The sequence below is a fragment of the Micropterus salmoides genome, unplaced genomic scaffold (assembly GCF_014851395.1).
Source record: "Micropterus salmoides isolate LMB-PRFRI ecotype aquatic unplaced genomic scaffold, ASM1485139v1 Ms_hic_scaffold_7, whole genome shotgun sequence".
Lineage (NCBI taxonomy): Eukaryota > Metazoa > Chordata > Actinopteri > Centrarchiformes > Centrarchidae > Micropterus > Micropterus salmoides.
The window spans coordinates 29,820,477-29,836,590 of record NW_024044459.1 but is presented as its reverse complement, the minus strand read 5'-3'; the positions used below and the strand labels follow the sequence as shown (position 1 = coordinate 29,836,590).

Here is a 16,114-nt window from a genome sequence, read left to right as displayed (position 1 = left end):
GCTTCTGGATAAGATGAGGTGTATATTTTTTTATTACATTTGCATTGTTTTCACTATGTATTGGTGCTTTTATTTTAATCAATGTTTTGACATCAAAGTTACTGCTTTGTATGAAAAACATCTTTAAAACATTTCAGTTTTGTTGCATTCAGTTTTCTTGTCCAGCTTTCTTTCACATTCGGCATTAAATGGGTGGCCTTTTTTTTTCAGTCCACACTCTTGTCATGTCCTACATTTTGGCCACTCACTAGCAATGCATTACTGTCCTGCACAAGGGAGGGGTCTCCTTTCCATTTGGGCATTTCTGGGATTCCCATATAGGTCAGAGATTATTGGGTGGGGACAAACAGAAGCCCCATAGCCAGAGGGAAGCTAATCTTAGCTCAGCCCTGTTTATGGAGCCAGGGCTTGCTGTCAGATACCGATTGCAGGGAACTTTGTGATACCATCTTCCCCATTACCTTCCTCCTAAAATCCAAACACACTCAGCGGCCTTGCTTTCATTGTTACATTGCACCATATTTTTCTGCAGTAAAGGTCTGTCGTGCAACATTTAGACACTGTCATTAATCATTACAATGAATTTCCTAATCATAACTCTACAATTATTTATCAAGCATTAAAGTATTTGGCAAATTCTTATTATTAAACATTTGGTGATAATGTCTTTTTTTTAAAGACTGAACATTGGCAGTGACTTTGTAGAGAGAGCATCAGAAGCAGTAGAAATATTTATGATAAAACCATCAACTTATAAAAGGGGCATGCTTATGGCGTTTGCACTTTCAGGTTGTATCAAACACAAATTTCTGAAAGAAAGCACATCAAACTAGTACAGCGTAACAAAAACTCTTTAGAAAAACATTTAAGTTTTGAAAACGTTATCCAGAAAATGCCACAAAGTAACCAGAGAGCACAGGTGACAGGTATCAGCAAATAAAGGAGCACAGATTTTCTTCACTCTTCTAAAGCTTATCATGTCGTGGATAGATGTTTACTGTGTTATATAACGTCTCTGGTTATATCCAGCTGTGATCATGATGAAGTTCTGCGAAGCACTCTGTAAAAGTCTTCTATTTAAAACTCACTACTCTAGTCAGGCAGGAGGGAGGAGGGACAGCAGCATGCACACACCCCGAGAGGTGGGCTGTTTCCACTGTGTTCTGACCTTGACATGATGGGGTCCACTGTTTTATCTTGTGCAGCACTCTGTCTTTCAGTATTGTAGGCTCACACACCCCCAGGTCTGTCCTACATCAGCATCTTCCCTCAGCGTCCCACACTGATGTTGCACACTTTGCAGCTTGGGTCTTTTTTGGCGTTGGCTGTGGTTTGACTCTTAAGCTGGTGGTGGCCGCTGATCTGCTCCACACTGCCCTGATCCAAATGAACCGGCTCGGTGAAAAGCACCTCAAGGATGACGTCACTGGCATGGCAGTACAGAGGCTCCTCCCCCGGCCTCTGGGGGACAGTGTATGTGAGGAAGGGGTTGGAGGCCAAGTCCAGCATAGGGAGACGGGTGCGACAGAAGGTGTCTCCCTCTGAGCCAACAGGGGCCAGCACCAGCACCACGTAGTGATAGGCTGTGTACATACAGTAGAAGTCTGCAAAGTACAGGCTGATGTTGGGGTTCAGCAGGTGTCCAGCAGGGATCTGGAAACGCAAGGGGCCATATGGGGAGTCTTTGGGAGGGAGGCCTGTATCAAACTCTGTGTTGCAGCTGAAGAAGACTCCTTGCAGTTTGCCGTTGATAGGAGAACCATGACTCCCACTGCTGTCTTTTAGGGCTGGACGCATCAGGGCTCCACATTCCCTTCTAGTCCAAGATATTAAAAACAAATATTATATAGTATTAGTATCATACTAAAGGAATAATTTGACTTTTTGCATACCTGCCAACATTTAGGTTTGAAAATATGGGAGTTTATTTGAAACGGTTCAGTCCAACAAACTTAAATTTGCAGGTGTGCCTGTGCAGAGACCAGCTGCACCCCCAGGTTGCAGTGACAGATGGGTTGAAATTGTATGTAATGTGTGTGTGTAGATTGTGTTTCATAGACATTCAAAACTTGGATCAGCGTATGGCGATTATTCCTAATATAGCTTGAGGGCCATGCAAATTGCGGGAGTTTCCCGGGAGAAACAACTAAATGGGAAGGCGCCAGGTGATGGCCTTGAAATACAGGAGAAACCCGAGAAAACAAACAGGAGTGTTGGCAGCAATGGCAGGTGTGCATCGTGGGATTTGGACTTTTTAGATGTGGGTTTAATGAGAAAATGGATACCCCTCCACTACCACATGTCTGCACGCTAAATATGAAGCTACAGCAAGCAGCCGGTTAGCTTAACTTAGCACAAAGACAGAAGACGTTCAGCTAGCCTGGCTTTGTCTAAAAGGTAACAAAATGTGCCTACCAGCACCTCTAAAGTTTGTTCAATTAGTACAAAAAATAATGTGTAAAACAATTGTGGTTTCACAGATGTGCTTAGCCAGCAGCAGTAACTTCCTGAAGTCTCTTCACCGTGTCAGTCAACCACTGGAGACCAGTAGGTAACCCCCCATAAAATGCACAACATGCTGTTACTTCATTTATGTAGGAATTAAACAACAAAGATTTAACATGTTAATTAAGGGAGTTATAAAGGTGCTGGTAGGTTGAGGGGAGTGAATGAGGGAGTTAGTGTTTATATCTGTATATGTATGTATGGGTTTTTTTCTGTCAACATGAAACCAAACTTTTTTTCACAAAACAAAAGATTAATTAAGGGAGCTATAGAGGTGCTGGTAGGTTGATTGTAGACAGAGCCAGGCTAGCTGTTTGCCTGTTAACTGCTTGCCATAGTCTGTTTTGACAATAATAATAATAATAATGGAATTGCTACTGGAATTGCTTCATGTATACAACAAAGAGATAAATTTGCAGCACTGACCTGACGTTGTCAAAGTAGTCTGGGTGCTGGTTGCGATAAAACACAGAGAATTTCAGCAGCCTCCCAGCAGAGCCCTTGGCCTTGTCGAGAAGCTGCTGTAGGTGTTCCATGGCATAGTCTGCAAAGTAATCATGTGAAAAACTCTGCACGACTTTGAAATGCTAATGATCACCAGGTGATGAGACACAATTGTTTTGTTTTTTTCTTCTTTGCCAGTTTTCTGTCCTTATCTTGTTTTACTTTGGTCAAAGCTGTCATACTCTATACATTATCAATGTTATTTTAGCTGTGAGACATGCATGTTGTACCTCCGGTGCAGAACTCCACCACCTGGCTCCACTCTGACACCAGGTAGTCACCATCTGGCTGTCGGACAGCAGTTTGGACAGCAACACAGTACTCTGTCCGCGGGCTGAGGAACCAGTGGCCCCTTACTGCCATAGGAAGAGGCACAGCCTTGGCCACCAGCTTGGTCGGCACATCCTGGAGGACAAAGCAGGTAGGAGTTGACATCAGGGACAGGATGCAAGGCTTGAACAGGCTGCTGTAAGTTTACTTTAAATTTGAAACAAAGAAATGCTTGACCATTTCCCTCCATAAACATTGCCTTATTAGCATGATATCCCACTTCAAGGCCAAGCTGCTGTATCTAGGATACATCTAATCAAATCAGCGGCTTTGTTTTGGCCATGGCCACTACGAAGCACAGCTAATTACTAAGGGCTCAGAGGCCGATATATCCATGGCAACATCTCTGATGCAAGTTTGTTTTTGCCACTTTCTGTATCAGAGAGAAAAAACATCTCCATTCAGGAACAACTCATCTGCATCCTACCAACAGCACTTTTTTAGCTATTGAATGCCAGTTGCAATAATAGGCCATAATTAAATATCTGAAATGAAGGGAGATCATACATATTTAGGCTTCAGTTACTGGAGCTAAATTTAGACACCAAATTGATCACGCTAATAATAATTTGTGGGCATTCAACTAATATAAAAAAGCTAAAATGTTTCCTTTAGCAACATTTAAACAAGACTAAGAATCTATAGCCATGTTGGCAGCGTGTACTTAGGCACCACAATGAGCTAAATGCTCAAATCAGCATGCTAACATGATGAAGTAAAGCAGGTAAATTGCCTACAAAACTAACCGCCTTAGGTTAACGTGTTAGCATGCTAACATTTGCAATGAATACAAAGTACAGTTGAGGCTGATGGAAATTGTATTAGTTCTAATTAGATACACAGACCGAATTTGTCATGCTTGATATTAATTGACATTTGTTAAAATAAAAAAGATAAACATCGCTGCCTTATGTCTGTGGTGTATGAAATTAGCTTAATTTGTTAACATGAGAACGATTCTGTGTTGCAGATGAATGTGTCAGTTTTTGTCCACTTTAAGAGGAAGTGAGTCACTGGCCTGAAGCTGTTGACTGCACTCATTTTCTTTTTTCGCCTGTATTGGAAGTGACTGAAAGGGCGCAACCGCTGTTTTCTGTGTCCACACTAATGCAGAATATCACAAAGCAGTTAGACCCATCTGTTAACCCAACTAAACAAAATGCACATTTCCCTCTCTCATTTGGTCCGTCCTCTATTAAAGAAAGGGCACAGAGTACACTGCGTCTTCACCAATCCTATGGTGAAAACTGATTCGTGTGAATCTGGAATATGAACAAAGACAGCAAAGCAGGAGACACATTGACTGGATAGACAGATACAGGCAAAGGCTAGAGGAAGGGACAGAAGGTGATGCAGTATTTTCAGATTGTCAGACCCTGTGTTTAAAGCGGTTGGGGTCTCTGCTCTCTTTGCGGCTCAGGTCAATGAAGAAGTGTGTTGCTCTGGCAGTGTCCTCAGGGGTCATATCCCAAATGATGCGGAAGGAGTCACAGGTCACCTCACAAATCTGTATATTGCAGGGGGTGGAGAGAGGGGCGTCCATTTCTGTCATCTGCCATTAAACCAAGAGATAAAAAGAGGATAGTTAGCTAGAATGTAATCTGGGACAGTAATACCAGGCAGGAGAATGGCAACATCTGGTAAAGGAGATTAAATTGTATCTCTAAGAGCTTCAAAGTGGAACACCTCAAACTGAATCCAATTAACCTTTCATTTAAGGATTTATATCAGGGTTTTTTATTCACTGTATTCCTCCCCCCTTTGTGTTTGATTAGCTGTCACCTTCTCTCTCATAAAATGATGTCTCTGCAGTGTGTGCACAATGGTCACCTTCTTTTACCCTTAGACTATGTCTATTCCTCTATAGTTTACTTGTAATTTTCATCCATCTTAAATTTGTTATTGCAATCGTCCCCTCCAGTATTGCTTGCTGGTCTTTTAAAAAGCATTTTCTTTATTTCTCTGGAATTCCCACATCTCAACAGCAGCGGAGCACATGGCATGTTTTCCTCATTAAAGTCGCTATCACACTGAGCATATGCTAAATCACAGATCTGCCTCAAAATAACCTAGCAGTTTAGCACAAGACAGTCGTAACTGTGTCTGTGGGATCCTACAGATGCCTGCTGTAGTGTCATTGTTTGACTGTGAGGTCCGGTAAGGTGCTCTCCAGTCAGTATGATGGACAGTCTGCAGCAGCTCATTAAAGCCTGTGAAGTGTGAAATTTGTGCGGTAGCTCGTTCACACGAGGGCCAGGGGAGAGAGCCGTTGCCTCACGCACGTGTGTTTCCACGCGTCTGTTTTCCAGCTGCTGTTCTCGTTTCTTACCGTGGTGCCTTTTCAGAGATAGAATCTGGGGCAAGGGGAGATTCTCACAGGACAAGTCATCAAAACCCTGTGTCTGTGTGTGTGCTCCACTTTTGGATCTTATACATGTGGACACAGTTCAAACGCAGGTTTCCATATCATTCACACAATCCCATTGCCCTCATTTATAAATCAGCCTGTAAAAAGAAATGTGAGCCAATTATCTCTGCCGCAAAACTAGCTTTGATAGCCAGTTACTTCAAATCAGGCAACTGGGTCTAACTAATAATTATAACAAGGACTCACATCATGAATTATAGAAATGTGTACATTGCGCTGTTAGTGCTCAGTTACAATTCTTACACTACAGAGATGTTATCTCTGTGAGACAGCATCATGAAAGAAGCTGCTACATTCATGCATATGAAGCAGGGCACAGCAACTCTGTTGTTTAAAGTCATTTTTATTTCTTCTTCCAGGGAGAATACTTTAAAACACTTTTAGATGGCTGCACGGGGGAGGAAGAAGAGGTGCAATTCCCTCATTATTCAAACTAAAGGGGGTGACCATTACACACAATGAAACACTAAAAAACATTGTGTGAAGTTCAATAAATAAGCTGTTAAATGGAGATAGTGTGTGACTAACACAGTTTGACGCACTGCACCCCCATGCACAATTAAACCAAGCATTAAAATGTTGGAAAATGAGCATCTATCGTATTACAATATCCAGTCAATGCTGTTGTATGAAATCTCCTCTCAGTCTCATGTGAAATGGCAGTGGCGGGATGTAATAAAAGTCATCACACATGCATGTGTACATCAGCAGGACAACATGCAAATAAAAACTCATGCATGAACACCCCGACTGCTGTATTCATCTGACACGTCTTATACTACTTGAGAAATGCACAAATGAAACGCACCATCACAGCATCAGATTATTTGATCTCCACAACTTCACACGCCAGGAGTACAATTACAATAGATTTATTTTCTGAGCACTACAAGCATCTGTAAGTCGGCTGATTTAGAAGAATTCCTTACTTGTATGAGGCTCAAATTTGCGATGAGAGAAGATTATAGCCGGGGTGAATTTTACTGTCTTCTTCTTCCGCTTTCTGACTTGCCTCCTCTGCTGCAGTCGATGATGGATCCCCCAGGAAAACTGATTAGGAGGTGAAACGAACGCACAGGCTCCTCTTTCTCTCTTTCTGTCTCTCCTTCTCTCCGTCTGTTTCTCGCTCACTCTCTGTGTCACACAAACACTCTAACACACACACACACTCACACACATATACACACACACACACACCCATACACCCACCTCCCGCCCTCCCCACTCCCAGTCTCGTTTTCGCTCTGGGCTCTGAGGATGATGTTTACTTGACTCATACATGCAGCCGCACAGGATGAATTAAAACCTAAAAGGAGCAAAAAGTGAGAATTTTCCAACTGGAGTGTGACCACAGTGAGACACTCAGTGAACCTCACTGTGTTATCGCCAGGCAATCATACTAAACACATCGCTTGCCAGTGAGGCTGCCCTGTGGCACAAAATCCACACACACTAATATAGACTGAACACTTAGCTGCTTGCACACATGTCACCTCTCAGATATGGAGACTATGGACATGAGGGCTGTGATGAATAAAATGAAGCACACGCTCCACTGGCCACTGAATATTAAAAAGAGATTATCCTGAGTGATGCCCCAGTAAATTACATAGAGCACCATCAAAACCTCAAAAGATATACATGTGCCAACTGTTATGCCATATGGACTAACTCCACAGGCTATCTCCCCCCAACCCGTCCGGAGGCGAGGGATGCCACTATGTAAGTCCAGAGTAAGCAGATTTCCACTGGCATTCATTTTCAGAGGGATGTTTTTGTGCTTGTTCAACCTCACGGGGCAACTTAATTTAGGATTTTATTAAAGATTAAAGAGACCCTTCCCAGATTAATGGCTATAATCTACTGCTAAAACATTGGATATGGGCATAGAATAAAGACAGATAACAAAGGGATAAACAGATGGTGAGCTTGCAGTCCTTTCACAATCACATAGTATTTGTATTTGAAAAATGACAGCGATATATTGCCATAATTCGACAGACTGTGTGCAATATTGAAAAGCTTCATTTATTTCTGCCCTGCCGCAGATAAGTGATACCCTCAGAGTGTAATTAAACTGCAATCAGCCATCATTAGTCATGCCATGACAGTCTGCCTCTGTCCAAAAAACCCTCTCAGTTGCAGAGGTGGGAATAGCCAGTTGGCTGGAGGAAGGCTATCTTTGTCTGTTGAGAAGAAAATTTGGAAGCCATTTGTGATGTCCTAAGGACAATATCCCTTGTATTTCATTGAAGCCTAAATATTAGCACATCAGAACATTTTCCAAAATGTTTTGTGTATTTATTCATCAAAACCCACCCTCTGCCTATCAGGAGACCTACCCCAAGGTCCATGCCTTATCAGCAGGACCAGACACCACCAGGTTGTGGTGGATCATGGCCTGGGGAACCAGAATAGTCTGAAGCAGGATTTATTTCTCCTTCTTCTTCCTCAGGCCTGACATGTGCGATGGTCCCAAAAGACTTGCGCTTTATAGATGTTTTAGTATCATATTTGCATTTCTTATGAATCTGTGTGCACCAAATTTATCTACACATTTCACAAATAGCTTAATGCTGACTTGATGTTTATGGACATAACATGAGCAAAATCTTCTTTGGGTACATGGATGAGTGTCTCTTGACCCCATTTTCAATCATGAGTAGGCTATCTACTGACACACTTTGGTGTACATTTGCAAAAGTATCACATATTCAAAGAAAAAAGCTGGGGAATGTATCTACAGTTAATTATAGGCTATGTTGCCCTAATGATGTAGCTTCAGCGCTATCTTACATGTTGCTGTTAAGTAATGCAATTTTCTGATTTTATTAGACTTCCTGTAGAACTTGAGAACCTGTTCGCTCGTCATAATTTCATGACCAAAATGTTTATTTTGTGTAGTCTATGTATTTTTGAAAACATCAATACTCCCTAATAGATTTGCCCCCACCCAAAAAGAAGTATTTTTGAAACACATGCATGGAAAACTAGTTGAAAGAAGAGTGTCACTTATGTTAGCAGTTGTGTAGATTGGAAGAATGGCCATTTTCCTTTTATCAGAAGGATAATGTCGTCCTTATTGTTTGTAAGATTCATGTTCTGCATTAATGTCATTGCAGTCATTTACATCTCACTGTATGCGGGATATAGTTAATAAGAAATATGAAACTCTGTACTGATTTAAAAATGTGATTTTTTTTTTTAATAACATGTATGTCGATACCAGCTCACAGGGGGATTAGGGGCAATGAAATTGTGGATGCCTTAGCAAAACAGGCTCTGAAATATGAGGATATCATGGACATGTCACACAATCTAAAGCAAAAGGAATAATCCAAAAAAACAATCACATCACACATCATTAAAAAGTGGCAGCACAGTTGGAATACGGGAAACGCAGGACGACACCATCATGCAGTACAGCGAGAGGTGGGCACAGTGAGCGCAGCGAAAAGAAGCACCAAAGAGGACAACATATTGACAAGGCTGAGGATGTACTATACTAAATAAAACACTGCACTTAATAAACAAACATTATTTGACTACGCAAACACTGTTAAATAGAGTAATCTGTAGAGCATGTCATTTTTCACTGCCAAAAGTACTCTCAAGAATGAGCATCAGTAAAGGGGGAAGGAAAGGAGGCTTGGACACAACAATGGCAGGTCCCATGGATACACACATTGTAAATGGTAAACCTTAAACTAAAAGGCAAAGTATTAAATTAAAATAATACATACGCCTAGTATCAAATAGTAAAACTTGTTCTGCATGTAAATTGATATAGAAATATTTTTTCAATGTTATTAGATAGCTGGTTACAGTAATCAATCTCTGAAAGTCATCTTCTCTACCCAAAAGTTATTCAGGAAAATGTTAAAAATGCCCAGAAATGTGAAAAGATTTCAAAATATAGCTTACAACTTTTGCTGACTTTTGAGGATTACCAACTAATGTAGCTAGAAGGATACACAGTTAATTAGTAACCTATATTATATTTTAATAAAATCCTTTGAATTAACACCAAGTGCACTGCTGGGGGTGCCATGTTTACTGTTTACATTTAGCGCCATGCACCACCAGGTAGGGATCGATACTGACGTGTAGACGCTGTGTCAAGATCCCGAAGCACAGACGTTTCGAAACACTGCTCCAAAGCGTGGTTCAAAACGACAATGCGTGACCATAGTGAAGCGAGGCTTCGGTGCTCAGCCCCAAAACAGCTGAATATTTCTGAATACAATTCTTGACATATAACAAATGTGAGACATTGATCCACTTTCATTTATCATTCTTGAATCAACTTAAACTTTTCTCAGTTACAGATTTTTAATCCATTACACCTCATAACTGCCAGCACTCATTATTATTAATTATTACACTAGGGCCTATAGCTTTCCTGCTAATTACACCCTTGTTAATATGTTACTGGAGCCTATAATACTGTAGATATCCACATTTATTATTAGGCTATGTTCTTAGATTTGTATACTTTATTATATTCTCTACTCACTAACTTCAACTACCTATTATTCCTATTCCTTTTCTGTCTTGCCAGTATCTGCAACAAAGACTTCACCGTCGGGGGTCAATAAAGTAATATTCCGATTCTGAACATAAATAATAGTCTCTATGGGGAAGTGGTTAAGACATATGCCTTTGGTGTGTGACCTGGGTTAGATTCCCACTGTGATACATGTGTCCCTGAGCAAAACACGTTACCCCTAGTTGCTCCCAAAGTGCGCCCATAGCAATTGGGATTTGCTTTTGAGAAAAGCATCAGCTAAATGAGTGACTACTTATGAAACACACAGATGTGTTTTATTTAAACACACTTTTATTGCAATCCCCATCTGCTGTCTCTGACAATCTGAAAGCGTTTGTGTGTTTGTTGTATGGTGATTTCTCGGAAATCCTGTTGGTCATGTACTGATAAGACGTGTAGAATTGTAAACGCAGGTCAGTCATTGTTTCAATTAATCCATTACCAAGATGTGTCGATATCAAAAGTGACCAGTAGGTGTCTCCGTGGAGACCGGTGTCGAAGTGTTTCGAAACCTGGACACAATTCCAGCACAATTGCTTCAAACGTTTCAGTGTTTCACAAAGCCTCGTTCCCACCAGGGACCTGAAACGCTTTAAGGTCGGAAGTCGGATATTTTTTCAACTTGGAAATTTCCCAGTTCCGACCGGTCTGGAAGGCGGCATGCGCAAATTGAAGGCTATGCGAGACTTTCTGCGCAGGTTTGATCCGCGTAAACTCAGAGGGTGATGACACTGCGGAAGTGTCATGGCGCCGTGCATCATGCAGTGTCAGAAACAGCACTAGCAGCAAACTACTTGTAAAGACTCTTCTCTTGCAAGTTTTGAATGAACATCTAATTAGGACATCCGAATAATCATAACGTAAGTATCTGGGGAAGCATAGCGAGTCAAATGTTGTTCTCGACGGCATTAAAGTTCAACATACGTGTATTGTATCCCAGTATTCGTGTTTTGATTTGGCCACGTGTTGCTAAATTTTGCTGTTTTGATGACGAAAAATCAATAAATATTACGAGCTATGCGATATAAAATAATTTAAAGTGTTAATTTGGCCCGTACACTTAAATTGGCTGCCAGTTGATGTCACTAAGTTACAAGCGTTGCTGACCAGACGCCCTTTCTTTTAAAATAAAATTGATCTCCGTTCAGAAGAACGACCTAATGAAAATACGTAGTTGTGGATGATAAGTACTTGTATTTTTAATTTCCATGTGATTAATGTTACATTATGTTACAACAACATGTGCTGTTGTAATTAAAAACAGAGACAAAAGTAAGTATTTTTTTAGGATGTTGATACTGTAGATGTGTCAGGTATACATACCAGGTATATGTTGTTCAATTAATTTATACAATGTTTAGGGTTTCCTTAAAGGATTCTTTTCCAGGGAGGTGTAGGTTACTCGAGTATAGCACTACTCATCCAGGCTTACGTGTTATAATAACAACCAGGGCCTGTATACTACTACCTGCTCAGAAAGACAAAAACAACCACACCATCTTTGTCATTTCATTATCTGCAAAAGAACTATGTACATTTCTATGCCAAAGAAGTCAGTATATTTATTATATAAAGTGGTCGCCTGAGTTGCAACAATGAGTGGCTGGCTGCTCCTATCCACACTTGATAGTCTCGTTAGTAAGATGACAGAATAGGTTAAAATAAGACCTGGGACCACAATCAATAGTACTTGCTTATGATATGCTTATTACAGATAGATACCATACAGTTTTTCTTGAATTTACTATATTTACAAAATCACAATATTTTAACTGAATATTAGGACTTTTGATAACAATTTTGAGAAGTAATCCTTATTATATAATGTAAAGATAATATCCAAACAAGTTCAGAAAGGTCTTTAAGTTTACTGCTATGCTACTGATCTTGTCCAAAACAACACTGATTAAAATAACAATGATTATGAGAATATGAATGTGAGTATTCATAATCAATCACACACATAATAAGGTTTTTATTACTTTTGCCACACGTCTCCAGTTTAGGATGGCAGATTCAGGTTCGGGCGACCCCAGTGGTCAGCGTGTGCCAACTCCTGGAGGGAGCAGTATGGGACAGCTGATGGGCCGTCGACCACCCACCGCCATCTCCACTGGCCGTCTCCCCTCAATGCGTTCTAGAGACCTCACCCTGGGAGGAGTGAAGAAGGTTCGTCCAGGAAATGTTTAAATGCGCAACCAGTCCCTCAGCCACAACACTAATGTGATCTGAAAATAATTGTAATCTAATAATAATTGTTCCAATACTTAAGTACTGTTTTTGTGTTTTTTAATTTTCTTTTTTAGAAAACGTTTACACCCAACATTATTGGCCGAAAAGCGAAAGAGGAGTAAGTTTCTAATTGACGTAGAAAGTAAAAATATGTCAGAGAAAATAGATTTAACAATTCTTCTGACAGTTGACTAATAACTTTGTCTGTCATAACAGAACAAAAGTTGAAGGCGGGCAGAGGAGAGAGAGGAGGGATGGAGATCGAGGTCGAGGTCCAAGAGATAGAGGCAGGGGCCGAGGTCGCCCAGAGGTCATCCAGTCCCACTCTATTTTTGAACAGGGGCCCGCGGAGATGATGATGAAAAAGAGAGGTAGGAGTTCAGCTGAATAACCACTCACTCTGTTCTGCTGCTTTTGGCTGATGTTGTTTGTTTTTGTTGTTGTTTTTTTAACGATGCAATTACACAGCGTTTCCCTACACATGCATAATTGTGTCTTACCTTGGTTTAAGCCAATCCCTGTATCACACACAGGGGGCTATGAAAATGAGAGAGATGCACCGAGCGTTGGACCATCACCCATCATCAATATTAAAAAGGAGAAGAGAGAGACTGAGGAAGAGACCAAAGAGATTCTGCGCAAGCTGGAGCGAGATAATGTAAGTTGCTTGATTGTCAGTCATCTTTATTAAGTAGCTTTATTTAGCATTTGCCACGAGTTTAACTCACCTTTCCAATTGCATTCTTTCAGTTTATAGACGATCCCTACCTGAGGAGTGAGCAGAGGAGCTGCCCTGTGCAGCTTCCCCTTGCTGTATCGGGATGGGGATTCAAGGAGGAGTTTACTCCTGCCGTTAAAATTGAGAAGATGGAGGACGATGGTGAACCCATGGAACCTGCAGTTGAAGGTAACTTTTGTAATTATGACAAAACTTGTTTCCTTTTCTTGGGAAGTGTTGTTTTCACAGTGTTAATATTTCGCAACAAGGAAAAACTAAAAGGGTCCAGTATCTAGGTTGCAGTTTCCAGGTCAGCAGCTTGTGTTTCCAGTATTTTTAGGAAAGTTTGCAAAAGCAGGAAATAAATGTTGAGCATGCTGCTCTCTCAAAATACACATTATTCTCTCTTCAGTGAAAGAGGAAACTGACACAAAGAAGTCAGATGGAGCTTGCAGGCCGCCTCCTCTCCCTGAGCCTGAGGTTCTTCCTGACCTGCTGCATAGATGGAGTCTGAGTAAAGGGGAGGAGCTGTTCTTCATGCAGCTGCCGGACACGCTGCCCGGCCAGCCCCCCACCATAGAGCACAGGCCTGTGAAAACTGAGGTGCAGTCGGAGGACGGACAGTCTGTGCTTCTGAAAACAGAGTCTCAGGTACACTAAGTTGTTGCCTACATGTTAAATACATGATAATATTGAGGTTAAGTGTGTAAACGGTATTTTAATTTTAAACAGGAGGAGGAACATGAAGAAAACAGCTGCAATCTGAAAGACCTGCGGGAGGGTGTTGTAGGAAAGATGCTTGTGCGGAAGTCTGGCCGGGTACAACTCATACTGGGGCAAGTGACACTTGATGTGTCTCTAGGAACATCATGCGCTTTCCTTCAGGTATGACAGCAGTCTAGTCATTGACAGGTTTCTCTGTCTGTGTTTGTCTCCATACTCTTATCTGTTTCTATGGATTCTATTCTATTCGTCTTCCAGCATCTCTCTACATGCTACTCTTACAGAATAAATCATAGAATAAATATTTACTATCAGCATTTTTAAAGGGAACCTATTACGCATTCTCTTATTTTATGTCATCTATATATACAAATAATGAGGTAAATCTATGTGAAAACAATCCCTGTCAGCAAAAAGCTCAGGCTTCAGACTGCTCTGAATACTAGGTTTTCATGGATTTTATTTCACTTTCCTGTCATTATATGGTCATCTGCTCCAGGCACAGCACTGCAGCTGATCAGATTGATCAGACTGATAACAGATTAAACTCACGTGTATTGTTCCCAAGTTCTGTATTAGATTTGTTTCTGATTTACCATCTAGTTCAAAATCTGTGTTAATAGTAGGTCTGACCCACAAAAAGACCATAAACACCTTCCTTCCTTTATTAGAAAGATTCTTTCTACTTTTTTGTTAGCTTTTATTATCGATACAATTAAAGTAAGAGAGAGTCGGAGAGTCTGTCAGCAAGAAATACTTTTTACATCATTAGCCCCCACATTAAAAGTTGGGACCTTTCTGGGGTAAAGTCAAGTCCCTGGAACTTAATTTAGACCCTGGTCCCTGCTGTCGAAATGCAGCGAGTTCCTCCAAAGGTTCCTAGTTCCGGGGTAAACTTTGCAGCTCTTAATCATCATTTGCATTCAGTCACACGTGAGTTGATCATTCCTGAGCGTCGGCTTTTGATGAATTAAATCATTTAAATTTCCCCTGAAACATTTAGCCTAATAAATAATTTTGAATATTCAAGACACCATAATTATATTCTGGGTTATTCAATGATGAATTCACAATCAGAATATCAATAAATCCAGCTGTGATCAGCTGCTGCCTTCATCAGAAACAGACTTTGCTTCATGTGACCTTTTAGTGAGCTTTTAGGGAGGGGGGGCCTTAAAGAGACAGAAGCTAAAACGGCTTGTTGCAGACAGGATGAACTGAGGGGCTGCATAAAGGGCCAGTTTAAGATAAAGGAGTATAAGATAAGGCTTTTTTGAAAACTGAATCATATAAAGCTACTCTAGTGGAATCCCAGAATAAAAATATAGAGATGGAAATGGGCCTAATAGGTACCCTTTAACATTTCTGACATGCTTTTCTCTTCTTCCCCTCTCTGTTTTCTCAGGAGCTGGTCTCTGTTGGTACTGAGGGAAGAACAGGCGACTTGACTGTATTAGGGAATATCAAACACAAAATGGTTTGCTCCCCAGACTTTGAGGCTCTACTGGAGAGCAGTTCTTGATGCTCATCAGAGGAGTGGAGGGCTGAGCCTCCTCAAGCCTAATAGGTGAATGCACTTGTGCACTTGACAAGAAGTTCACATTTACTTTGGACTGTCCCAGTGGAACCTGACATCCAATACAAGTATGATGGCCATTGATTGCGCTTTTGTGTTTTCAGAGTGGCTATAATAATAAATTAAAAAACACTATATAAATGAGGTTTTCTTTTCTTTTTGTGGAATAAGCATATTAATTCAGGGTTGAATGGTGTGCCAAAATTCAATACTGTTTTCAGTTCTCTACATCTGAAATTACTTGACAAGACTGTACATGGATGTAAATGTGTGAATAAAAAAAGCTTTTGTTATTCCAGTGTGTTGGTGTCCGATGCTTTTATATTTTTGGTTCAACCAAATTAGAAAAAATAAACATGCATGACCATGCAGATAAATTTTTTGTTTTATTTGCTTTGGTTTAAAATATTTCTGCTGCTACCCAAATACAGTAGAGGGGAATGGCCGTTTGCTTGTGCAGAAGTGTTGGAAGAATAACATTCAGCAAGGTTATAAAGCCTCTTTCCCGCAATGCAGCTCTTCTCCCTCGTCTTCTCGCTCTTAAAACAT

At 40.7% G+C, this 16,114-nt stretch overlaps 2 protein-coding genes across 2 annotated transcripts; one reads left to right on the top strand and one right to left on the bottom strand.

Moving 5' to 3' along the window:
* Nucleotides 1–14: 14 nt before the first annotated feature.
* On the bottom strand, nucleotides 15–7,030 carry LOC119892452 (phytanoyl-CoA hydroxylase-interacting protein). Its single transcript, XM_038704704.1, has 5 exons — nucleotides 6,697–7,030; nucleotides 4,715–4,891; nucleotides 3,240–3,414; nucleotides 2,932–3,049; nucleotides 15–1,816 (listed from the first exon to the last, which is right to left on the bottom strand). Exons 2-5 carry the CDS (start codon nucleotides 4,889–4,891, stop codon nucleotides 1,270–1,272), a joined length of 1,017 nt encoding a protein of 338 aa, XP_038560632.1. The 5' UTR covers nucleotides 6,697–7,030; the 3' UTR covers nucleotides 15–1,269.
* Nucleotides 7,031–11,028: 3,998 nt separating this feature from the next.
* On the top strand, nucleotides 11,029–15,863 carry polr3d (polymerase (RNA) III (DNA directed) polypeptide D). The gene is made up of 9 exons (XM_038704703.1): nucleotides 11,029–11,176; nucleotides 12,318–12,485; nucleotides 12,623–12,666; nucleotides 12,765–12,919; nucleotides 13,082–13,206; nucleotides 13,299–13,455; nucleotides 13,679–13,917; nucleotides 13,999–14,151; nucleotides 15,395–15,863. Exons 2-9 carry the CDS (start codon nucleotides 12,324–12,326, stop codon nucleotides 15,509–15,511), a joined length of 1,152 nt encoding a protein of 383 aa, XP_038560631.1. The 5' UTR covers nucleotides 11,029–11,176; nucleotides 12,318–12,323; the 3' UTR covers nucleotides 15,512–15,863.
* The last annotated feature ends 251 nt before the right edge of the window (nucleotides 15,864–16,114 follow it).

Coding starts and splice junctions, on each gene's coding strand:
- LOC119892452 (XM_038704704.1), bottom strand. CDS start 4,891: ATGACAGAAATGGACGCCCCTCTCTCCACCCCCTGCAATATACAGATT. Junction 3,415..4,714: donor CCAACCGCTTTAAACACAGG/GTCTGACAATCT, acceptor TTTGTCCTCCAG/GATGTGCCGACCAAGCTGGT. Junction 3,050..3,239: donor GGTGGAGTTCTGCACCGGAG/GTACAACATGCA, acceptor ATTACTTTGCAG/ACTATGCCATGGAACACCTA.
- polr3d (XM_038704703.1), top strand. CDS start 12,324: ATGGCAGATTCAGGTTCGGGCGACCCCAGTGGTCAGCGTGTGCCAACT. Junction 12,920..13,081: donor GATGATGATGAAAAAGAGAG/GTAGGAGTTCAG, acceptor TATCACACACAG/GGGGCTATGAAAATGAGAGA. Junction 14,152..15,394: donor CATCATGCGCTTTCCTTCAG/GTATGACAGCAG, acceptor CTGTTTTCTCAG/GAGCTGGTCTCTGTTGGTAC.